The sequence below is a fragment of the Thermobia domestica genome, chromosome 9, assembly GCF_964235325.1.
Source record: "Thermobia domestica chromosome 9, izTheDome1.hap1.1, whole genome shotgun sequence".
In the NCBI taxonomy this organism is placed as follows: Eukaryota; Metazoa; Arthropoda; class Insecta; order Zygentoma; family Lepismatidae; genus Thermobia; species Thermobia domestica.
The window spans coordinates 59,523,487-59,550,782 of record NC_137462.1 but is presented as its reverse complement, the minus strand read 5'-3'; the positions used below and the strand labels follow the sequence as shown (position 1 = coordinate 59,550,782).

Here is a 27,296-nt window from a genome sequence, read left to right as displayed (position 1 = left end):
ATGATACAGTTTCTCCTTAGCCAATGTCCCAACCAGTTTCTCTTCTCCTGTCAATAATATACGAGGGAAGTTCAATAATTATTGTCCCCAGCATATTTAAAATACTTGAGCTGGGATGGCGGACGGAGGATATTGTAGCCTAATGTCTTAGATGCCCATATGCTAAATTTCAGAACTATAGCTGCTATATTAATATTCTTTTTTGTCGTTTCAGGTGTGAGAGGTGGCAACTAGCTTGAAAAATGGAGAAAACCGAACAACGGGCTGTCATCAAGTACCTCCAGAAAAAGGGGTTAAGCCCAAAGGAGTTTCATGAGGATATGATCAGTGTGTAGGGTGATGGGGCTCCTTCCTACCAGGTGGTAAAGAACTGGTGCCGCGACTTCCGTTGCGGCAGGGAAAGCCCCTGGTGTTGGTCCTCCAACAACAGCATGCGCCCCAGAAAACATTGATGCTGTGCATGATACGATAGCACAGACAGACAGACATATCACGGTGCAACAGTTAGCAGACATCATGCACATCTCTGTAGACTCAGTGGAAACCATTGTGCGTGAACACTTGGGATTCAGAAAGGTGTCAGCGCGATGGGTACCCAAAATGTTATCTTGTGAACATCAGAAAGACAGAGTTCGATGTTCAAGGGCTGGTTTGGAGGTTATGGGCGCAGACCTGAAACACTTCTGTGATAGATTTGTGACAGTGGATGAGACGTGGCTCCACCACTATGATTCCGAGTCCAAAAAACAGAGTATGGAGTGGCGACACAGCAGTTCGCCTCCTCCACGTACGTTAAAGGTGCAAGCTTCAGCACGCAAGGTTATGGCCACAATTTTTGGAGATACGAAGGGTGTGCTCCTTATTGACTACCTGGAAATTGGACACACTATCACAGGGGCTTATTATGCAGCCCTAAACCCTAAGTTTCCCAGCCCCAGCCTTCCCCTTATTCCTCTTTATCTCCGGAACGGTTGAGAACGAGTTTTTTTTTTCCTCTAATGGGTTTAATTGTGCACAAAAACACTTCGTTTGCGCATAAACTTGTTCACAATTTCGTGTCACACTTGAATCGGTTTCCTCGTGAGTGTGTGACTGTCTCTTTCTCCTTCCCTGCAGCGATACCTGAAGTCCAATTTCTTTGTTGCATATTGGTGAAAATTCCACCCACACCCAGGGGAGTCTTAAAATACATTGGATGTGAAAGCGGTATTGCAAAATACTGACATTCCATATTGGGCATGATAGGAGATATGACCTAGAGAAGATCTCTTACCAGCTACCCCTGAAATAATCTCACTGTACTTATCATGTTCTTGGTGCGAGCATTAGTTACGAATTGGTGCAAAAATAATGATAGAAGGTTAGTTGGGGAGAATTCTTATTATTGTTTACAGTTCAAGCAGTAAGTGAGCTGCATATAACCTGGCTAGGACTGTCTAAAGAGTAGTATTGGTGCTATTGCAGATTGTGTTCATTTATCTTATAATATGTGTTATCAAATCTAGCCTAAGTGAATCTTTATTTAGGCTTAAAGGCTGCAAACACACTAAGCTCGACCCTGTTGGGAGGACTTTCTATCTGAGAGAAGCTAGCATCACTGAGAAAAGTTACGAGATACCTGAAGTTCTCTAGTGTGAAGTTGTGTAGTTTTTAATGTCATTTTAAGACATACATTTATGAATATTTCCGGTTTTTATGTCATAGAAACTTGAACACTAGTAATAGGAAACAGTTTTATTGCCATCATCAAATACGATTCAGGGTGGTTATTTGGTGCAAGACTGACCAATTGATACAAATGTCGCATAGATGCCACTACTATAGTAGCAACTACAGGGTAACTACTATACTGAAGTAACTAAGTTTGAGGCTATGGATCAGCCATTTGGGGCTACCGAGTGAAAAATACATTATTGTATTTAAAAAAATATTAATTGAATATTTTAGAAAAGCACGAATAAATATAAATTGTAAAATTATAACAGTATTTCAGAATAATATTGTTTGGGTATCATACAAAAACTCTATATTTCTTCTGGAAAGCAATACATGGAGTCTGGAAGAAGCTAGGAATTTTCGGTCTAAAGAAACTTTTGTGAAGAGAATGAATTAAGAAACGAAGAAATTAAGCACAAAAGAATAACTTGAAGGTTGGAAGAAAGGAAATGACGAAGGTGTTTCAAAAAAAATAAATCCAACAATTACATTCTTTGATTCTTTACTTAATTCATGGTTTTGACAAAAGAAATTAAAGAAGTGAAGTGTACATTGAGCGTCGGTAAGAAGTACATAGCTATGCAATAATTAAGATATACGACTATTTTAAAATAAAATATGGTTTAAACCAAAGTATCTTTGTGTGATACAAATCCCTTACTAATAAGAAATGCAATATGAACTAAATTTGAAATGCCTTTATTGAATTAGCCAAGGATGTTATAAAATAGAGGATCTGCCCATACGTATCTTCATTATATGAACTCAATGAAACCAGAAAACAACCGAGCATCTTCTGAGCCGGCAAGTCTAATTGGCTACTCTCGTTTCCGCCATGATTGTTGGCTCGAAACATTGCGATCTTAGTGGTGTGGAGTGGGCAGAGTAGGTGTGGCGAAGCTGTGACGTATGGCTTCATGATTTTGTTGTATGGGCAGATCCTCTGTTTTATAACATCCATGGATTTAGCTTACTTACCAGAAGTCAAACTCTCGTGTTTCTGAATGATTGCCTTCAAAGAATGAGAGCGTTCCTTGATTATCTTCGCATCTTCCGTCGGAGGACTAGATGGTTGATCCTGATCACTAGCGTCATCTTGTGACTTGAAAACAAAACTATCTCTCAGTTTAGCCCTTGGCTTTTGAACCTGAGAGGTTGTTGTTTGGGAGGTAACAGTGCTTCCTGAAATATTAGAGAGAGATAACATAATGTTAATATTAGAATGCAATTATTTTTTTTTGAAGTGATTTGATTATTTATACATAAAGTGTACGTACAGACACCGAGAAAAAGGTTGTGAATTGAATCCTCTCAGAAATCTTTTAGTTTAACGTCCCACGATTACGTTAAGGGAGATGATGATTAATGCAAGTGAATGGCGATGGAAGAATTGATAGAATGATAAAGCAGGAGGAAAACGTGAGTATCCCGAGAAAACCAATGAACACAATGTTGTCTATGACAGATGTACTTGGCTGGAGGTCGAACTAGGGACCCAACGCACCAGAGGTAAGGGCTGTACAACTGAGTCACCGCTCCCCCTTGAATCCTCACAAGGAAAACATGAAGAAAAATAGACCAATTTGGGTGCACAAATGTATCATTTCGGAGTTTAGCCCACAGAAAATCGGTTGGAACGATATCATAACTTGACAATGAAATGTCGGTTAAAGGTTGGATAAAAGAACATAAGCGTATTTTATACCTAAGTTCCATTAATATTACCAGTGAATATAGTGTGTGTGCCAGTTTTCAGATCCTGATTCATCACTTTTTGTTTCTAGAATATGCCATAAAAAAAACTGAATACATGCTTCCCATTGACCACATAGTCTATTGTGTAAGAAGTTTTAATTCGAGTGATGAAAATTATGAAGATTGGTTGTGCATTTATTGCTTTGAACGTTTCTCCAACTTACAAGCAAAAGAAAAGTGGCTGGGGTGCACAAAATGCAACAACTGAGCACACGAAAACTGTACAAAGGGGGATGTATTTTTTTTTTTATTTGTGTTCATTGTGAATCAGACAATGCTGACTTTTCCTAACTTGTTGATTAGGCCTATCATAATCTCACTTCTATATACTGTCCAAGCAATAAACAAAAGGCATGTTTTCAGTAAAAGCAATGATTTGTTACCTATGTTTTAGCATGTGAAGTAGTTGGAACACTTGCAACTGTATAGTTATAGTAGGTTGACCAACTTGCTGCGCATACGGGGCACATTTTCCAACGTCACATGATTACACTTAACCATTGGTAATGAAAATCAATATTCATTTTGTGAAAAAAAAAAAATACCTGTTCCGCCTCGTTCATAAAGGTATAAGGAAGAAAATGATATCCTGTTTACCTCTAAATAGGTTTCAGATAAAATACTAGACATGCAATTAAAAAAAAAGTTGGCAAATGTGCCCCGGTCTCCCCTACTCACGCAACAATTTTTATCGAGTTTGACTACGGGCATGTAATTTTCTCTATAAAAATTGTTGCGGAAGTACCGCAGGATTAGAAAACATGAATATTTGGAGAGGACACATGCTAGTTCCTAAGTAAAGTCTTGACCCGACTACGGTAGGTCCCATAGTTTTGGAGCTATGAAACTTTAAAGTTCATTTTTTTCACGTTTTCGGGAGCCTGAAACTCCGAAAGGAAGCATTTGTGCACCCACGTTGGTCTGTACTTTTTGTCTTATCTCGGTGTCAGGAATCATCTCGCAAATGTTGCCGGTGTTGTTTTGAAACACCCTGTATATTCTTGGAACGCTTAATTTATTATAGAAAATTGCTTTCTCATTATGCATCGAATTTCATCAATTCATTAATATGCAATGTTCATCTAACGTAATAAGATATTTAAGCTTTTTAACTTTTCTTAACTACAATTTCAGATATTAATAACTCATAAGAAAGTCCTAACACTGCAGAAGTCCATTTGGAAACGAGACCAAGCACAAAAATATGTTATTTTTTTAATTTACTTTTCTTCTTGACGTAGTCATTTCGAGAACTTAATGAGGTATTAAGTGGGTCAACCACACATGTACAGTAAGGTACGCATAAAAAACACAAACATAGATATGATCATATACGTATAACAAAAGGTATTTTTTGCTGTTACTTTTTGTGTGCGTTTGGCAACCTTGCTGTGGGTGTTGAACAAGACGAGTCAGTTAACTCAATGTGTTTGGCAGGTCTCCGTGAAAATAAATAGACTGAATGAATGTACACTATAGTCCGGTCGAGGAGAATGGACTTATGGGTGTTTTCCTTGCTGATTTTTTTCCCTTTAAGAATGACTCATGATGTCATTCGCAAAAATTAAAATGTTTTGTCTAGGGAAATTATCCTATACGAATATCTCTATTTTACTGTTATTATCAGTGTGCGAATTAGGCTATTGACATTCATGGGGGGGAGGAAGAAGGGCGCACCTGCGGGGATTCCATAGGGTCTGGATCCTCACCCCCAAAACTTAATATAGATTTGTCCACATTTTAAATAAAATTATATATATATTAACAGGGAAATGATTGATGTAGCATGAACATTTGATTTTACACTTCATCTGTACTTTTTCTCTTATAAAATCAATTTAGTTCTATCATTTTATTTTCTAAAATTATAGGTAGAAATATTTTACAATTACTTATCGGGTACAGAATACTACATACTACATAGACGTGACGTAGTGGCTTGTAATATTGAACCTCCTCCAAACATGGATCCCCCAACAAAAATTTCTGGGCACACATCTGAGGAGAGAATAAATTGATGCTCAACAGGACACACTGGTATCAAATTGCATGATTCAAAATAAGACAATGGCGCTTTCTGTCTCCTACCACTTACACACAAATATTAATATCTTAGAACAATTATAAATAAGAAATTTATTTAATCAATAAAAATCAATCAATAAATACATCAACAGGCCTGAAGTCAATAGTTTACATATTTCCTTTCGTGATACTGTTAGCAGACTAAAATTGCATGAAAGGACAAAAAGCCATGTAATAACGCCATGTTATTCCACCTCTATATGACAGCGACATAGGGCTATCTCGCTATGTCTTTCACTAGAATAACTGTTTACGAGTATCAATAAACTAACTGGGAGAAGCAAGCAGGGGCGGAAGCAAGCATCCGGAGTGCTACAGTTGTTTTCTTTGAGGGAAATGAAAATGTGATTATGATCAAGGAGGAAAATCTTCTCTCCTCCACCGCGGTAATTCGGACCCTGGTTATTATTGTACTTATGATCATGTTTACGTAGTAATTTATGCCACGTTTACAATGCTATTTATTTGCCTACTTCATTTATTGATTAACTAATAAGAATTTTGCGTTCCTTTTCAGCACCGAGGCTAAATGAGGCAGGGGTTTAGTGAAATTCGAACATTTAAAAAAATTCGTATCCTAGGTAGGTACCCTAACCGGGAATCGAAATTCGGACGATATGCACCGAAATCAGATGCATTTTGTTCTACTTGGCAATTGACGATGTATGATTTATATATTTTGTTCATAATATTTTTCCCGCTGCGGGCACTCGGTCGAAAAGGTGTAATTGTAACAATTTTTTTAGGTCAGCTATCCTATTGAGGTTTTCCTGGGTTTTTCTAATTCAGACTAGGCATATGCCAGGTGGTACCTAATATATGGACACTCGGTCGAAAAGGTGTAACTGTAACATTTTTTTTTCAGGTCAGCTATCCTATTGAGGTTTTCCTGGGTTTTTCTCATTCAGACCAGGCATATGCCGGGTGGCACCTAATATATGGACACTCGGTCGAAAAGGTGTAACTGTAACAATTTTTTTTCAGGTCAGCTATCCTATTGAGGTTTTCCTGGGTTTTTCTCATTCAGACCAGGCATATGCCATGTGGTACCTAATATATGGACACTCGGTCGAAAAGGTGTAACTGTAACATTTTTTTTCAGGTCAGCTATCCTATTGAGGTTTTCCTGGGTTTTTCTCATTCAGACCAGGCATATGCCGGGTGGCACCTAATATATGGACACTCGGTCGAAAAGGTGTAACTGTAACAATTTTTTTTCAGGTCAGCTATCCTATTGAGGTTTTCCTGGGTTTTTCTCATTCAGACCAGGCATATGCCAGGTGGTACCTAATATATGGACACTCGGTCGAAAAGGTGTAACTGTAACAATTTTTTTTCAGGTCAGCTATCCTATTGAAGTTTTCCTGGGTTTTTCTCATTCAGACCAGGCATATGCCAGGTGGTACCTAATATATGGACACTCGGTCGAAAAGGTGTAATTGTAACATTTTTTTCAGGTCAGCTATCCTATTGAGGTTTTCCTGGGTTTTTCTCATTCAGACCAGGCATATGCCAGGTGGTACCTAATATATGGACACTCGGTCGAAAAGGTGTAACTGTAACAATTTTTTTTTCAGGTCAGCTATCCTATTGAGGTTTTCCTGGGTTTTTCTCATTCAGACCAGGCATATGCCATGTGGTACCTAATATATGGACACTCGGTCGAAAAGGTGTAACTGTAACAATTTTTTTCAGGTCAGCTATCCTATTGAGGTTTTCCTGGGTTTTTTTCATTCAGACCAGGCATATGCCAGGTGGTACCTAATATATGGACACTCGGTCGAAAAGGTGTAACTGTAACATTTTTTTTCAGGTCAGCTATCCTATTGAGGTTTTCCTGGGTTTTTCTCATTCAGACCAGGCATATGCCGGGTGGCACCTAATATATGGACACTCGGTCGAAAAGGTGTAACTGTAACAATTTTTTTTCAGGTCAGCTATCCTATTGAGGTTTTCCTGGGTTTTTCTCATTCAGACCAGGCATATGCCAGGTGGTACCTAATATATGGACACTCGGTCGAAAAGGTGTAACTGTAACAATTTTTTTTCAGGTCAGCTATCCTATTGAAGTTTTCCTGGGTTTTTCTCATTCAGACCAGGCATATGCCAGGTGGTACCTAATATATGGACACTCGGTCGAAAAGGTGTAACTGTAACAATATTTTTCAGGTCAGCTATCCTATTGAAGTTTTCCTGGGTTTTTCTCATTCAGACCAGGCATATGCCGGGTGGTACCTAATATACAGAATAAATATAAGAATCCATGTTGTAAATTATTCATTGCAGTTTTGGATAATGTGTCTGAGGAAGGCTATGTTACATAGCCGAAACTGTAACACAAATACATAATCTTAAAATATATACTGTATACTGCTTTGGTCAGTTGGAGTTTTATTAGTAATCAAGAATTCATGTGGTTTAAGTGGCACCGACCTCAAGAATGATAGAATGTATGGCTGTTCTGGAAATAGACTGGGTAGCGTAACGGTTAACGCATCAGCACGGTAACCTGGATATCGGATTCGAGTCCTGGTTAAGTTGTGCACTTCTTTTTTCACTCTTTATATAGTACGTATATGAATAAATACGACTATTTAAATCTTACATTTCCGATTTCAAGAATGTGTTAAGGGCGAACACGGCACCAATTTGTAGGGGACGGGAGCGTTGAATCTATTCAAACGAATGGACAAACAGTAACGTGTTCTATGAGACTTTCAGCTACGGCTCTTCCTTAGCCTAAAGGACATAATCGTAGGACGTTAAACTGAAATATTTCATTTCATTTCAAGTGCCATACCTATGTTCAGGAACATTCAGTCTTGCAGTAGAAACTTCAATGGAAATATCCAGCACGGGATTTCTTGTGGATTTCGATGGGATGTGTCTGTCACATCCTTGGGCAGTTGTTGGGGAAGTCACATTTGTAGAAAATTAACTTTTATCACTTCAAACTAAGGAAAGAAAACGTACCTAACGCATGTTTTTGCACAGTCAAAACTCGTCCTGTGATTATCATGTAAAGAGCCCAGGAATGTCCTATAGGAAATCCCGTTTCTGGAATGTAAGCGGACTGGCAGAAATGGAGTATCCCATGGACATCCTAGTATGTCAGGTCTAATTTTCCCTACACCTTGGGTCGGGTTGACCCACATTTGCGGAATGTGTAGAGCAGTAATTTACAGCTGGATATTTTGTGACGTCCGAGTTTGCTGCTTGCCTTCTCAGTAAACCAGGCCGGTAGCCAGCCCCAAAATGTAGGGGGGGGGACGAAGTTAGGGGGAGCCCGATCTAACTATATTATAGTTCATCATCATATTATAGTTCATTTGCAAGCCTACCGTGAAAATTTTAGGGGGCCTCCCCCCTAGACTCCCCTGGATACGGGCCTGCAGTAAACTACACAGAGAGAACAAGAAGCGAGTATTCAGAAAGAACAGTGGCATTAAACAAACAAACACATCGAACACAAGTACACTGTTCATGGACTCATATACTCGTACACACTGTCAACCCCAACTATTCGCAACTATTATCTGGCGTTTCTCTGATTGTAAAAGCGTGTTCCAATATCTCATTCATTGGCCAGGCGGAAATTGACTGACAGGCTGATATTCACGGGTCCTAAAGTGCAGAAGCTTTAAAAAATTGACCACAAAATCTTAAATTATACATATTCTGTACTTTAGGACTTGTATGGTACATGTTTGGTTGATTACAGTCTAGAACTTGTGCTTTTCGGGAAGGAAAGTTAAAAAAAAAAAAAATGCATTAGAGTCTTATAATCACGGATGTAATGGAGGGTATAAGGGTTGGTATACGGTATAATTTTGAAAACGATCGAGGGTATACCTACCAAACATTTAGCAATACACAGTACATGCACCAACCACGCTTCATGAAAGCAAAAACCCAAGGGAGCCCGGAGTATCTATGTTGAGTTGGTTCACCCATTCTGTAAGTTTAGCTACAGTGGTATTAAAAATATATATTCTTCAGTGCAAGATTTGTTTGGTTTTTCAATCAATAAATGGTATACTCTTATTAAATTGTAGGTGTATAATCTATAGTGCATATGAGACCTTTAATTACAGTACATTTAAGTGTACGGTACATTTAACTTGAATTCTAGTTTTCTCTCCTTTTTTTAAATACTGTTCAATCTAAGAGGATAACCAGGTCAGATCTCAAGAACAACTTGTGGTCCGCAGACCATAGTTTGAGAAACTATTCCTAACAAGTTTCTGACCCCTATGCTAGTAAAGAGTTAATATTGTTGTTTTAAATGATACTCAACAGATAGCAACCTTAAATGAACAACATTAAGCTGAAAGAGATGAACTTTTTCCTTAGGCAACTTCATTAAATAGATGCAGAAATTTTTGAAACCTATAATTTAATATGTTAAGATTGAAGTAGGTGGTTCTAAGTCAATTTTTTAAAGTTAAACACTGTAAATTAAATACAGCCCGCGTCTGAGGACGTAACAGGCTTCATCCCGGCTAAATTAAAATACCACTAATTTTACAGTAATTTTGATATCTTCAAATAGATAAAATATAAAATATAATTGAAATGTGAAACAAGAGCGCCCTAGACAATATTATTTTGCGTGAGGTACAGTTATCACAAGTCACCTAGTTGCTTTCCGTTTTCAGCCGTTTAGAAACGCGAAAATAAATGCCGATTTTCAAAATGGCTCAAAATCGAAAGCAGATAAGCGAGTCGTGATAACGGTATCTCATGTAAAATAATATTGTCTAGGGCGCTCTTGTTCCACATTTCAATTATCTTTTATCTATTTGAAGATATCATATAATTACTGTAAAATAAGCGTTTTTTAATTTCGCCGGGATGAGGCCTCGTAGAAGGCATTCACTTCGATTTTTTCACAACTACGGCATACATGTGCGTACGTCAAAGGTCTAGAATATAGGGCTATAGTTTTATAGCAATTTGAATTCTTGTAATTTAGCTAAGATTGTGTTAATTTATTTCTCGGTTGGTTCTAAAGGTCATAATGTAATAAATTCCTCCCAGTGTGAAACATCCGTTTAACGAGGAAACTATTCGCCTTTTCTTGTTGTAAAATACCTTTCGGTACTGTACGGAACAACAAAGGAAATGAGCTCCTGTAGCAGAAAAGCTGTTTAATCTTTTACAAATGTCTACACATCCGGCTCTGTGAAACATTTAAAGTGCTCATGAATGTTCCACATATGGAGAAAAAAAGTTAAACTAGAGAAACATTGTTAAGTGCATTAATCTCTATAATGGCTATTTGCAGTTTGTTGAACTCTTGTATTATATTTTTAAGGTTCTACGAGTATTTACAAGACTTTTAGAAGCACTTTCGTGAGTGACAAAAACCGTTAATCCATGTTCTGAAGAGACGTTGGTTCGACTTCCTTTAGTTCACATAAACTTTAAGCCGTGCTTCAGTGCTTAGCTTTTTAGACTTCCGAACTATGCTGTGTATAAGTATGGAAGTTTTCTGTGGCGACTCTTAAGGGAAATCACAGCAGTAAAAAAGATTAAATATCCTTCACTACAAGCTGAGAGAGAAAAGCTTACCTATTTTACTAATTCAACATTCTGAAGTTGTATGATCTTATCATCCATTAGGTTTTTAAGATAAATTCTAGATAAGTTTTTCCAATGTGACTAGTGTGAGTGAGTGATGATGGAAGAATTGGTGGAATGAGAAAGTGGGAGAAAACGGAAAAAATGAAATGAAATCTTTAAGTTTTACGTCCCACGGTTATGACGATTAGGCTAAAGGGGACGGTGATGATAAAAGTAGGAGGAAACGGGAGAACCCCGAGAAAACCCACGAGCACGGTGTTTGTCCACCACAGTCCACATGGTGCGAGCTGGTATCGAACGAGGGACCCCAAGCACCGGAGGTGAACGCACTACCGCTGAGCCACCGCACTTCCCTGGGAGGAAACGAGAGTATCCCGAGGAAACCCATGGACTCTATGTTTTCTTCCATAAACTTGCTTGCCCAGGGTTCGAACCAGGGACCCAACGCACTAGACGTAAGCACTCTACCACTAAACCACCGTGCCACCCGGGTATGGTACTTGTGGGATCTCCCGTCAACATGTGCTATGCGCTTGATGTTTTTGAAAATGGTTGGTGTTTTATTTTTGACTTCCAATAGTAAGTTCTATACCTCTAAATATACGTATATTCTATAATAGTAGCATTGCATTTTACTATCCCTTTCCAATAGTCAACATTGTATAGTAAGCTTTAAGAAATAATCTTTTGGAAATTCTTGACAAGTCATAAGCAAATTTCCGGGTTCAACACTCGAATTCTGATCATGAACTTGAGTGATTTGCCAAGCAGTACCAGACTGTACAAGTGTAAATAATACTGTATTTATTTTAAAGAAAAGGCTTCATAAATGTACTCGACACATTGGTTAGAATGACTTTTGAAGACCGATGGAAATAAGGAAAAGCTAAGCTCTTAAGTATACAATGCAATATTTCTTTATATTATGGCGGCCTCTTTTGGAGAATTGTCGGGAATTTCCATGCTAAGCTTTTCATCATTAAAAATGGCTCCGCATGACGGAAGTTCCTTGTTTGTGTTGTTGTGCCAATCTTGATCTTCCATATAATTCACATGATGATTGTGCTGTTGCAGGACACGTGCTATGTTTTTTTCATTGCTGGAGAGCCACCCAGGCGAACAGAGCCTCAGGGCCAAGACCTGAGCGACAACGGCCAGCCGCTCGTCTGCCTGCAAGCTACGGTCACTGGCTTCTTCAACTAACAGCAGGAGTGCGAAACAGACATCAGCACACATGCAAATCCACATTGTGTATACACAGACATTTAAAAAGGCGAGAAACGGATATCTTGTTAAACAAAAAAGCTTTTCTTTTTCTTTAATCTACAGAAATTATGAGAGAGAAAACTCACGATTTCCACATTTCCTTTTTATATTGGCTTCTATCAGAGGAACACAGGAGGCACCGCGGCTCAGTGATAACACTGCTCACGTTTGGTGCGAGGAATCCCTATTCCATCCTACGCCATGTGAATTTATGGTTAGCAACAACATCATGTCTGTGAGTTTTCTTGCGGCTTTTCCATTTCCTCCCACATTGCCATTCCACCTATCGTTCATAATCATTCACTTTGGCTAAGAACCCGTCTCCTTTAGCCTACAGAGTAGAACCGTGCGATGTAAAACTAAAAAGTTCATTTTCATTTCAAAGGAATATTAATAGAAACGAGAAATGACCATTTGAGTAATAACAACATTGATTGCTCGTTTCTTAAACGTAGTGGGCCTTATGCAGTGTCGTTTTGACGTATGATTAGCGTTATACTAAAGACCTGACTACTGCAGGAAATGTATGTTGGTCGAACTTTTTAGTATGGCACTAATCAGAAGACAGAACGACTGTTGCATAAGGTTTGGTATTTCTAATCCTTATTATGAATTTATTCCTTTGAGGTCTTGAGGGGTTAATGCGTGTCCTGTGCACGTACTCTTGGATTAATTTTTAGTGTGGATGCCATTTGGATACCTTCTTGAGTTTAAAGATTTCTTTGATAAAATATGAAAATAGCAAAAGCATCATTTAGCTACTTAGCAATCAAGAAAGTAGTTACAGCTGGGAAAGGTTACCCAGTTGCGGATCCAGAAGGTCAAAACTGACGGCAGCCAGAACCCACAACTATGATAGGTAATATCATGAGTTTACTATAAACTTTTCAGCGACAAAAATACAAAAATAATAGCCTAAATTATTTTTGTCACTCAAATGAAATGAAATGAAATCTTTGAGATTTACGTCCTACAGTTAGCTGGCTAGGCTAAAGAAGATGGTGATGATGAGAAAGGAATACAATGGTGGAATGAGTAAAGTGGGAGGAAACGGGAGAACCCCTAGATAACCCATGCACAGAGTGTTTGTTCAACACAAAATTCACTTGGCGCGAGATAGGATCGAACCAAAGAGATCCCAAGCACCAGAGGTGAACGCTCTACCACTAAAGCACTGTGGTCCTTTTTGTCACTCAAAAACTGGACTAGATCCATCACTGAAGTTATCTAATTGAGTTTCTTTGGCACCTGAAAATTGCATTACTTTTCCTATGCCTTTGCATTACTTTTCCTTTGTAAGTGTATGCCTTTGGTACAGACTATGCAAATGTATGTAAATGGTAGAACTTTCTTGGCCAGGATGCCAAATTTGAGACCTATGTATTTCAAGTAGAAGTACTTCTAATACAAGATTAATTACTCCATTAGTATCGAAAGTTACATTCTTGTACCAATTTCAAACAAATTATATATAGTGTTGCTCACGAAACGAAAAAAAAAATGTTGTCTCGTCTGGTATTTTTTTTTTTTTTTTGGTATAAGTCTCGTCTCAATTCTCGGGAAGCTTTCCTCTCTCTCGTCTCGATTTGTAAATTTATTATCAAAAAATTATGCTCTGGTATTTCTTATTAATTTCATCTAGAAGTTGTTATAATCCTCCTGAGTCATGAAAAATCCACGAAAGGTGTGATATAACGTTTATGCTAAATTTATTACTGGTGTGTATTTGTGTAACGTCTTTCGTATCCTTAAATGTTGATGAATGCTCTTTACTATGTTCACTCAGTCATTTTTGTCAATTTAAGAGTTTTTATGCAATAAATCATGTAATAATAAAAACTGAGACATCTAAGACTTAGGTGAACCAGTGTTGCACACGAGAATCGAGAAACTTCTCGTCCCGTCTCCAATTTAAACATGTACTTCTCATCTCGTCTCCAATTTAAACATGTGCTTCTCATCTCGTCTCGAATTTAAACATATACTTCTCGTCTCGTCTCCAATTTAAACATGTACTTCTCATCTCGTCTCCAATTTAAACATGTGCTTCTCATCTCGTCTCGAATTTAAACATATACTTCTCATCTCGTTTCGAATTTAAACGTGTACTTCTCGTCCCGTCTCCAATTTAAACATGTACTTCTCGTCTCGACTTTTTATCTCGTTTTCGAGACAATAAATTTTTCGTCTCGTCTCGTGACGAACACTAATTATACACATAAGAAAAATATGGCAAACGAGAATCTCAGTTTTTTTCATTTCTGGCATTACGAACATGACGGAGAGTGTTCATATATATGTATACCCTTTGCACTTAAGCAATACGTATGTTGTAACATGGCCTTGCGATCGAATGAAACGTTAAACTGAATCAATTTATTTCTTGATTCTAGAACAGTTCTTTCAAGTTGGCTCACAATTTTCTGCTCGTACTCTCAGTAAACTGTACAGAGAGAGCAAGGAGAAAAGCTAGCGTTGGTAGAATAGTAGCAGTAATGGTTCACAAGGAACAAAAAAAAGTTGCAGTCGATGGCTTTGTAGATACACTACTGGTGGATTCATGTCTAATTGAACATTAGCAACACATGATTCTTTTCATTCCACTTATGCCATTCCCTCCCAGTCTTTGCTCAGCCTGATGGCTATGATTGTAAAAGCCCGCTTCTACGTCATACATTGGCCGGTCGGCAATGACTGCTCTAGCTCCTTAATTTCGAGTTTCCCTTTATACTCTTTGGTATCATAGGAGAAACGAATTGACCATCCTGTCCTTATGGAACTGGATTAATGACACTGTCTGGTCATATCAGGGTAACATTCATACAAGACAGGATAAAACAACAATAATACACTGAAGGTTGTCTTACACGTAACAGCGAACATTAGTCAACATGGCCTTACTTGAAGGGTAGCGTGTGAATTTTGTTCGTTTCTTGAATTTGCTAATAAGCACACTGTATGTTCTATATTGTTTTCAGTTATCACGTTCTATTTCAGTGTTCATATCAGCCTTATATATTCTTCTTTTAAAGTCCGTCTGCTTCATCACTTGTCATGTCCTATTACATAGCGACTTAACGATCTCGATCCAGCAGTGGTATGCGCAAAGGGGAGGATGTACGGGTTTGAACTCCTCTTCAAAATACGAGAGAGGACCCAAAAGAACAGGACTTCCGTTCTAAAAAATAATTTATTATTTTTTTTACAAAATTCTTTCAGTCTCCTTCAAAGTACTCTCCATTAAATGCGATTCATTTCTCCCATCTTCTTTCCCACTGTTTGAAGCACCTCTGGAACTCTGGAACTTTTATATCGTCCAATGTGCTCTGTGAAGTTCTTTTTACAGCCCTACACCATCAAAACATTTTCCTTTTTAGATTTTGTTTAATTCTCGGAAAATGTCACCATGTTGGTCAAAAAGTTTGGATCACTTTCAATTTGATTTTTCAAGTCCTGGCTCAAATTCAGACGAATGATTTGATCCTGTGTGAGCAGGCGAGAAACAAACTTAGCGGCAACATGTCTCATTTGCAAAACCTCACGCTGGCACGAGCTCCAACTCACTCCTGTCTGTTTTGAAATATCATCGATCATTAAACGACGATCCTCGATGATTTTGGGGCAGATTTGTTCGGTGTTTTCATCGTTTCGAAATGATGAAGAACACCCAGAACGAGCATGATCTTCAACACTATCTCTCAAAGAAATGTGTGCGGTTCATAGTATCCTTCTTGAAAGCCTGTTGAAGCATTTGGTAAGATTTCGTTTCCGATTTTCCAAGTAGGAAGCAAACATATTCCCTGTTCCTTTGAATCTGCAATAAAGATTTCGCAGGCGGCAAACGATAACAGTTAAGACAAACAATAATACGATCAAACCTTAACATCCTACGCAGACGCCGCTTGGCCAACTGATCTGGGAAAGTCTCTACTAGACCCACCTAGCAGGAGAACTCTCTACTACGCCTAGGAACGGCAGCGCTCTTTCAATCCAGTTTCTTTTCGGTCCCCCCTCGTATTATGAAAAAATAAAGCATTTACCACATTAAAAGTATGTATACAAAACTCTTGAAACAATATTATGAACTTAGTATCTTGGGCTCCCCCTTGATGAAAATGTGTGTATGCCACTACTATTTGGAGGATAGCCCTCATTAATCTCATTTATACTCACCTAGCTGAGGCTCGCACTCGTTTGAGCTCAGGCTACTAAGCTCTTTAGGCTTGCGCTCATGGAAGGTTAGGGATTGCTATCCTAAATGGGCATTACACTTGCTCGTGCCTATGCACACACTGGTTCGCGTTCAATTATTGAGTTCGAGCGTAGATAGAGCCGGGCTCGAGAATTTGAATATCTCTGATTCTAACGAGATGTCCGATATGAGAATCACAAGAAAGAAATAATTTTTGTGGGAAACGCAATGCCATGCCCTAGAAAACCAGCGCCCGGGACGAGAGTATACAACGGCGACCTCGTACATTTGAGTGAGGTCGACAGATCAGCCGCGAAGCGCAAGAAAATTTTCAAAAATAAATCCTGCTTTTCCTTCATTCGGAGCATTTTTTCCTTCCATTTTAGTTATATTTTTTCTTTTTTCCTCCTGAATTTTGCACCCCATACTTCGGCGCCCAAGGCCGTCGCTTGGGGAGCGATAGTTTACTGGCAGAGCACTCATCCTTGATTTGATTTGACAACGACATATGCATTTGTTGAGGGTAACATCATGTTCATCGGTTCTCTCGTTTCCTCCTACATTCTCTCATAGTCATTAATCAGCCGTCTCCTTTACCATACACGGAATAACCATAGAACATTAGCTACTAAAGAAGTAATTCAATTCCTATTTTAGGATTGGCGCAGGTAACCTTCAAATGGGGACGTGACAACTATAGCAAATGAGAACGTTTTAACATGAATATACACTATATAAAGTGAGAAGGTAGCAGTGAAAATAGCAATACTTTCTAAAAATTTCATGTCATGTTTCCATTTGGGGTTTAAAAGAAAGCGGAGTTTTGCAAAAGCAATACCGGTAGTTTAAGTCAACTTTCTGAAGGTTGAAAGAAAAAGATTTACCGAGAACAGAGACTTAGCATTTTCAGGGTGCACCAATATTGGTAGTTATTGGTGCACCCCCGTCAGGAAATCCTGGATCCGGCCCTGTATATTATATACAGGGTGGCCCAAAAGTAGGTATACACCCCTGCATTGATCTAGTATAACATTCTAGCTATGGGTTTATTTGCTTCGCCTGTTCCAAGCTTAAGATATAAGTAAAAATACATTAAGAACAATTAGTAAAGAAACTAAGTCTACCTGACGGATAACAATAAGAAGTGTTATAAAAAGCAATAGGTTGATCAGTACGGGACTGTATACCTACTTTTGGGCCACCCTGTATATCTATATCTATATCTATATCTATCTGTATCTATATAATAACGTAATGAGTTAGACAGTTTCGTACATTGTTTAGTCACCTTCAGTTTCAATGCCTTAGCTCGCTTTCCTTAAACGATGTCCCTTACTATAGAAAGCGAACACAAACACACAAGAAAAAATATAAGAGAAAGAAGAAGAAGAGAAAAAACTTAAAATCCAAATCACATTGGACGGGGGCAATTTTGGCGCCTCGCCACAGGGACTGTTGGCACATGTACAGCACTAGATAAAACGTGCACGTACTGTGTTTGCATCTGCTTGTATATATATATATATGTATTATTCGTATAAAAAGTGTACGCTAGTGTTTATGCCTATGTGTAATGGGATTTCGAAGGAAGATGCTTGCAGAAACAACTCACCCACCCACCATGCAAATGAAAAAAAAAAAAAAAACTCGTAAAAGAAATCCACGAACACGACTTTTGTTTCCTTATCACGTTTGAAGTTTATTAGCTAGGGTTTCTCAGGAACAACAACGTAAATATCAACAAACTTAAATTTAAAAAAAAAAAAAAAAAAAAACAGCTTTAACGAGATGATCTCTTGTTAATATCTCAACTGAATGAGAAAATAAATTTCAAAAATAATATTAAACTCAGTAGTTAGAATGCAACCAATACAACTTCTCAAGATTACAATCATTCAACGGATACCACAGTTCAAATAATCCACGTGATAGTAATTATAATAGCAAACTTTTTGAATGATATGTAATTGGTTTACTATGTACATGGATATGCATTGTTGCTAGAATCTATAGCAGTACCTCTATCGGAATAAAATAGGAAGTGCATGGACCATTTAAGCTTGCTATCGATAGAAGTCACAATAGATATGCAGCCCAGCTGTAGAACTTTCGTTTTCACAGGAGTAAAAAGCGACACTCTTAATGATTCTCCGATTAGTATATAGATTTTGCTTATATCTTTTGAGAACAAGTTACAAAATTAGTTACAGGAGCGTGAAACATTTATTTTCATATCGCTTAAATTGTAAAACAATTGTTTCCTATCGCTTAAATCATGAAACAAATATTTTCGTACGCTTGAAGCATAAACCAAGTATTTTCCTATTGCTTAAAGCATAAAACATATATTTTCCCATCGCTTGAAGCGTAAAACAAATATTTTCCTATCGCTTAAAGCGTAAAACAAAGATTTTCCTATTGCTAAGAATTCAACTAAACCCAGCCACCAGATTGATTGATTGTTAGTTCACGTCCTTATGAAATGCTGAAGTTATAAAGGACGGATAATATATATAAAGTGGATTTTGGATCCGATATACAGGGGCTGCGATGACTTACGATACAGCGGCTTACGTGTGTTGTGTGGGCTCTCGTGTTCGATCCCGATTCCTACAAAGTTGTGTATTGGACGAACACTGATTAAACTGGGGTTTACGTTCAGTCTTGTTCCTTTCTGCGTGTTCTGCAATCTTCGCGCATTGAGATGAATCGGAGTCTTTCGCACACAGGCGACGTATGCACCCAAATCAAAAACACTTATTTTCTGTTTTCGTTTCTTCTTTATTTCTGCTCATTGCCAACCTCTTCACTCATTTCCGTAACATATTGTGACAATGTTGTACACGTGATTGGTCCATTTCCGGATGTTCTCCTTTCTTCGCATTGGTCTGTTCTACTTCATTGCCTTGCGCCGACTATGGGTAGTACTTCGTACATTTAAACTTTTCCGATATCTCTTCTCGTTCTCGCTATATTCCACATAATATCATTTTGACCCCATTTTTATGCCCCTATTTGACCCTTTCAATGCGTTTGTTGGCCGATAAAAAAAATACGTGTTGCTTCTTTTTCGATGTTCTCAATGTCTGTGCAATCTTATCAAAATCGGTGTATTACACCGGGGTACCCTGCCTTGTTAGACAAGCTTAGTATGGCTATAAATTAATATTATTATAATTAACAGGCGTTTGTTTTCGATTTATGGGGCCACCAAATTTGGGGTTCGACAGTACGAGTTTAACTGAAATCATCAGATCTGGATCAAATTTGGCGTTGTAGTAGACGCTGACAAACTTAGTACGGGTATAAATTATTATTATGATTGACAGGCGTTTGGCTTTCGAATTATGAGGACAACAAATGTGGGGTTCAATCATACGTGTTCAACCGAAATCATCCGATCTGGATCAAAGTTAGCATGATAGTAATCTTAATCTGTTATGCAAGCGTGTGGTGAAATGTTATGGTGTGTGGGCGTTTGGTTCCCGAATTATGGGTCACAAGTTTTCGCCACACAACTTGAATAAAGATTTGCTTTTAAAAAAAGGAAGGGTTTATTATTATTATTATTATTATTATTATTATTATTATTATTACTAGCAGCGTTCACCCCGCTTCGCTGCGGTCACCCCGGAACGCAATAAACTTTGTTACTTAGATAATTTTTACTTTTTCGCTTTCAAGTGATATGATAAAAACCATAGAAGATTGCAGTAAATGTTAACATTATATCGCCTGTCATTTATGTTAACCCGCCCCGCTTCGCTGCGGTCACCCCGGAACGCAATAAACGTTGTGTTACTTAGATAATTTTTACTTTTTCGCTTTCAAGTGATATGATAAAAACCATAGTAGATTGCAGTAAATGTTAACATTATATCGCCTGTCATTTATGTTAACCCGCCGAGTGACACGGTCATGCGGGTTGCATATAAATACGTTTATTTTTACCTATGATGAACTAACAAAGGATTTGTACGTTATGGACACTTGAATGGTCAATTATCTCAAGACACTGGTAATTGAAAATTAAAGTGATATGATAAAAACCATCTAGGGTCCAAATCCTAATAACCCCCCAAAAATGAAAGAAATTGGTTCAGCCGTATTAGCGTGATGAGGGAACAAAGGATTTGTGCGTTCTCTTTTATATATAAGACTAGCAGCGTTCACCCCGCTTCGCTGCGGTCACCCCGGAACGCAATAAACTTTGTTACTTAGATAATTTTTACTTTTTCGCTTTCAAGTGATATGATAAAAACCATAGAAGATTGCAGTAAATCTTAACATTATATCGCCTGTCATTTATGTTAACCCGCCCCGCTTCGCTGCGGTCACCCCGGAAGTTTTCGCTTTCAAGTGATATGATAAAAACCATAGTAGATTGCAGTAAATGTTAACATTATATCGCCTGTCATTTATGTTAACCCGCCGAGTGACACGGTCATGCGGGTTGCATATAAATACGTTTATTTTTACCTATGATGAACTAACAAAGGATTTGTACGTTATGGACACTTGAATGGTCAATTATCTCAAGACACTGGTAATTAAAAATTAAAGTGATATGATAAAAATCATCTAGGGTCCAAATCCTAATAACCCCCCAAAAATAAAAGAAATTGGTTCAGCCGTATTAGCGTGATGAGGTAACAAAGGATTTGTGCGTTCTCTTTTATATAATAGATTATTTGTAACTAGCAGCGTTCACCCCGCTTCGCTGCGGTCACCCCGGAACGCAATAAACTTTGTTACTTAGATAATTTTTACTTTTTCGCTTTCAAGTGATATGATAAAAACCATAGAAGATTGCAGTAAATGTTAACATTATATCGCCTGTCATTTATGTTAACCCGCCCCGCTTCGCTGCGGTCACCCCGCAACGCAATAAACTTTATTACTTAGATAATTTTTACTTTTTCGCTTTCAAGTGATATGATAAAAACCATAGTAGATTGCAGTAAATGTTAACATTATAGCGCCTGTCATTTATGTTAACCCGCCGAGTGACACGGTCATGCGGGTTGCATATAAATACGTTTATTTTTACCTATGATGAACTAACAAAGGATTTGTACGTTATGGACACTTGAATGGTCAATTATCTCAAGACACTGGTAATTGAAAATTAAAGTGATATGATAAAAACCATCTAGGGTCCAAATCCTAATAACCCCCCAAAAATGAAAGAAATTGGTTCAGCCGTATTAGCGTGATGAGGGAACAAAGGATTTGTACGTTCTCTTTTATATATATAGATAGGGAAACTTACACTTGCAAAAAGAGGAATGTAGGCTGCTTTTCTAGCAAGATATCTTTGACTAATATTTCTATGTACGGTAAAGAGGTACTGCATTCAACGTCAATGTAAAAGAGTTAAAATAAAGTAAAAGTCATACACTTACGGGAACGTTGTTCATGTTTCTGTACCAAATCTCTGAGTGGAACGGATTTCTCAATCATCGTCGGCGATTCCCTCGAAGGTTCAGGTTCCCTCTCGCTATCGTTCTCTTCTGGAGAATACTTTCCGGGACTTGAACTCAGAGGCGATTCCTCTTCCTCCGCGGAAGTGGATTGTTTCCTTTCAACTCGTGTGCTCTCTAAAGAAAAAACAGATAAAAAGAAATATAATAAAAAATAGCTTACTTTTGTTCTTTTTACTTAAACGACAAATTGAATTCTGGGTACTTCATTATCTGCAAAGGCAAAAGATGAGTAGAAGAAAGCATAAATCACGTCGATGTCATAAATCACTAACACAAGTATAGAGGATAATAAAAAAAGAAAAAAGTACTTCAGCAATTTACTGCGCAAATCACTATTGAAACACATTGTATACGGTAGACGAATATGTACACAGTTCACAGTGCCATGCGCCATTTCAAAAAATAATTAACTACATCTTGTATGTAATAGCCAGTAACTATAAATATACGGGAAAAGAACTGGCCACCCTACTCCTAGTTTTAGTTGCTTTGCCTTGCTACTTGAGAGTAAGTAGTTAAAACCCGAGTTCGGGTAGAAAAAAATGAAATTAAATCTTTGAGTTTTAAGTCGCACGCTTAGACTTGGGGTAGAACACTCACACCTACAACTATATACCTATTAATGAGTGTATAATAAATTCCAAATATATAATTACTATATAACTAACTAACTAACTCTAGAGCTTATGGAATCCGGAAGTTCAATGCCGCGTTCACAAAAGCTCTCCATTGACTTCTATCCTTAACCAACTGGATCCAGTTTCTACTTCGTATTTCCAATTCTGCAAGTTCTATCTTTATATTGCCCTCCCATCTGCGCCTAGATCTTCCTAACGGATGTTTTCCGATTGGATTTCCAGTTAAGACTTTGAAAGCGTTCCTATTCTCTTCCATTCTCGCTACATGACCTGCTAATCTGAGCCTCTTAAGACTTGATGGCCCTAACAATGTTTGCTAAAGGGTATAACTTATGCAGTTCCTCATTCTAAAGTTTCCGCCATTCCCCATTCTCGTTTGTGAAAATGCTTAAATAAATCATTGTAATTATCTACAATTTATTATAAACAATTAAAACATCTACTCGTATTTACCGGTAATTCTACCATTTACCCAAAAGCGTATTATGCGATTATAAGCGTCTTTCAAGAATTTTCCCTACACTTTCATTTTTTAAAAAAGCGCTTAGAATTGAAAGACTTTTGGTAAATCCTTTTCCTTTAACCTTCAGAAAATTGATATAAACCAGGGATGCAAATAACCAACAAAATTTTATTATTATTATTATTATGCACCCGAAAGATCGATTACTAATTCTAACAATCGTCACCTATAGGTATTCTCAGAAAAAATTGATTGTTATTTTTATAAGAAAAGAAAGAGTATAAATGTAGATCGAGATAAAATATTTACAATAATCATTTATCTGCTAAAGCAAATAAACGAGAAGTGATCAGAAAGTAAGGTTACAAAGCCTGCAGTGAAACGCAAGGGCGCCCATGTTGTGGTTACCAAGAGGGGGGGCAAGTATAAGCGACGTTTCAAATATAGTTTCAAATTTTACTGTAACTAATGTAAAAATTCTCTTGGGTTTTCGATATTCCCAAGTACAATTTCCTCTTAGGGGGGCGAGCGCCCCACCTTGCCCCCCTGATGGGCGCCCTTGGTGAAACGTGTATATATTATGTCATACCGTCAACAGATAGTACATACATTAAGTTATTTTCCGACATAATTTCCATATTGGTTGAGGCATTTGTCGCACCGTGGGATGAGTCGGAAGATTCCCTTTTCATAAAAATCCTGTCCTTGTGTGTTCAGCCACGTTGTCACGAAGTGTTTCAGTTCCTCGTCTGAAGCGAAGCGACGGCCTCCTAAGTGCTTCTTCAAGTGCGGGAACAGGTGAAAGTCACTTTGAGTTAGGTCCGGGCTGTAAGGAGGATGGTCGATGATGTTCTAGCGAAACTGCTTCAACAGCGTGTTGGTCATGTGGGCTGTATATGCTTCTCGTCGGTGACGTTTTCTCTACCAGCACAAATTTTCGACACGATGATGCTACATGTTGACGAGACATTACAGTCTCTCCGTAAAGCTCTACGAGCTGCCGGTAAATTTCAGCCACGGTTACATGTCTAGCCCACAGAAATTAAATAACCGAGCGGACTTCTGCGTTAGACCAGTTTTCCAAAAGAGTCGCCATTTGTATTTAGCTACAACTAGCGCCAGGTGGCTAGTGGCTGAAACTGCACAGTTACCAGCTCCATGTATTAAGAGTCTGTATCACTGCGAAATTAAAATACCGCTAATTTTACAGTATTTATGTGATATCTTCAAATAGATAAAAGATAATCGAAAAGTGGATCAAGACCTCCCTAGACGATGTTATTTTGCATCAGGAACCATTATGACGAGTCACCTAGTAGCTTTTCGTTTGCTGTTATTTAGAAACGCGAAAATAAATGCCGATTTTCTAAATGGCTGGAAATCGAAAGCAGGTAAATGAGTCGTGATAACGGTATCTCACGCAAAATAATATTGTCTAGGGAAATCTTGTTCCACTTTTCGATTATCTTTTATCTATTTGAAGATATTACATAATTACTATAAAATTAGCGGTATTTTGATTTCGCACTGATGAGGCCTCTTAAAATTACGATATACTACTCGTTCCTCTATAACAAACGAAACTCCAAAAATTTCAGGCGTGTAATATTAGTTTCTGATCCTCCCTCGCATTTTATTACCCGGTAGACCCCCCCCCCCCTCTGTCACAAAGTATGAAAAATCCACTACATTCAAATTCTAAATAAGCAAATAAGTTTATTGAAATCAAAGTCGAACAAAAGCAGTTTTCTACCTGCAACGGTTCGTTGGCACTCTTCTATACACTTATGTTAGACACACTAACACAGAAATCCAGTAACGGGAATAAGTTACAGTAAATAAGGATAAAAATAAAAAACGTAAATCTATCTTAAATCCTCATTTTATTTAACACGGTAAGGTATTATTTCACGCTCAACCGGAATAATAAAAACCGTCAATTAAACGCAATAATACCACCGTTATATATAACTATTAACATTTAATGTAATGAAATTACACACTCGTATACATATATAGTTAATGCACCAATGTTATTCGTTCTTTTAAAAGCAAGCAAGAAAGAAATAATTAAAAAAAAAAAAGCCGAATGTTGTTCCACGGAGGAGTGAACATAATCAAGATAATGTAACATCTTTCAGACGCCAATGATGATGATGATGATGATAACGATGACCTGATGATTCAATTGCTTACATTAGTCGAGGAATGAGGAGAATTAGCGAACCATTAAGCATCATTAAGACAAAAAAAAAAAAATAAGACTTTCATTAACACGTTATTTCCCACGTCTCTTGTAATATACACGCAATGACTACGTCTTCATTAACTCTACTCATTACAAGACATATTTTTTTTTAAAAACGTAACAGGGAAAAGAACGCGGTAATTGAACTCATATATACTGGAGATGTTTTCTTTCCTGTAGTTATACAATCAATTTGTTCTTGGGATTACTGTGACAGTTTTAATACTGATACTAGGGCTACCATGTGACGGACATTTAAAGAGAGATCATTTATTAGGTTTCACACACACACAAAAAAAAAGAAAAAGAAAAAAAGAAAGAAAAAAGAAAAAGAAAAAAGGTAATACTTAACACATCATTTAGATGGCTTAGCGAGAGTACAATTGAACTTTTAGAACAGATTACAAACATATTAATAAGGTTCTTCTCTTCGCGCTTACAGCTGCATGCATGGGCACCGGCTGCGGGAGAGAACCCAGGGAGTGGTGGACAACATCGTGTATGTGGGTTTTCTCGGGGGTATTCCCGATTCATCTCACACTCTCGTTACACAATTTCTTCCATCATCATTCACTTGCCTTAATCATCATCTCCCTTAGCCCAAAGGGTATAATTGTAGGACACTACAATCAAAAGTTTTATTTAAAAGGATCAAGGAAGGATCATTGCCCTCCCCCGAATTTTCGAAAGGGGGTTCAGTTGAAACACATTGGATTTTTTTTCATTCACCCACTACGATTTAATAGCCTATATTTAATTTAGTTATAAAGTTATCCAGTAGATCTATGCGTCAATAATAATTACTTTACTTGGAATAGTATGTATATCAAGGTGTGTATATTCGCGCTTTCGCTTGCGTGTCGGTTTCTTGCCTTCTTCCCAAGCTCTTTCGGAGCTAAGCGGTTAGTGTACGCATTTTTCGCGTGAGAGACCTGGGTTTGATTCCCGGCGGGAATTCATGTGGTTCGGATTCCACATTAAACTGTAGGTCCATGTCTCTCCCGAGATAGCCTCGCTGCTTGAAAGGGACGCTAAACAAAAATCAAATCTTGCCTTCTTCCCCCCTCCTCTATTGCAATAAAAAACTAATCCTATGGGCATTTCTGACTGGGTGTTGTATTTCCTTAGAAATGAATATTAGAACAATATTACAATATTAATATTACAAATTTGTGAGGGTAACAGTGGCTCAGTGATAGAGTGCTCAACTCCAGTGTGACGGATTCCTCAGACCATGGGAGTTTATGGTGAACACCGTGTTTGTGAGTTCTGTCGGGTTATCTCCTGTTTTTTTCCCCTCAGATTCTCAGTCTCACCGATTATACCGTAATCATTCACTTTCATTAATCATTCGTCTCGCAGCGTTTCTCAACCACTGTGTCGCGATACGTTGGTGTGTCGAAAGATTTTTAATGATAAATGTCTCACTAGTTTTAAGTTCGATGTCTTCTTATATTTCTAATGGTAATATTTCTTTCTCATATTTCTGCTCAAGAGTCATACGTTTAATTTATATTAATACTTTTCTATTTAAGAATCTTACGTAATTTGCTTGTGAGATTTGTTTCTCATAGTCGTTCCATAATAAGAAGCTGTATTTTTGTATGTTTGCTTTTTTGCATCTAGAAGAAAATCATACAAATGGGCGTGGCAAAAGTTTGAAACATACTTTGGTGCCCCAAAGGGAAATAGGTTGAGAAACGCTGGTCTCGTATATTGTACAGAATATAAGCGTGATACGTAAAACTAGAAGTTTAATTTCATTTCAATGACAATCATCAATATTTACATACTTGTACATTCCCGGGTACAAGAGAATGTCTGGTAACTCTAATTGATACTCCTCAAGTAATGAACTTAT

General features: G+C 37.7%; 1 protein-coding gene across 5 annotated transcripts in view; it reads right to left on the bottom strand.

Annotated features, from left to right (window-relative positions):
• The window catches only part of LOC145694679 (uncharacterized), a 368,626-nt gene that overhangs the window by 145,937 nt on the left and 195,393 nt on the right, over positions 1 to 27,296 (bottom strand). For all 5 annotated transcript variants that reach the window (XM_081771180.1, XM_081771178.1, XM_081771179.1 and 2 more), the window contains exons 7-8: positions 22,006 to 22,200; positions 2,695 to 2,898 (exon numbers count right to left, since the gene is read on the bottom strand). In XM_081771180.1, coding sequence (XP_081627306.1) covers positions 2,695 to 2,898; positions 22,006 to 22,200 — 399 coding nt within the window. The remainder of the gene's footprint in view (positions 1 to 2,694; positions 2,899 to 22,005; positions 22,201 to 27,296) is intronic.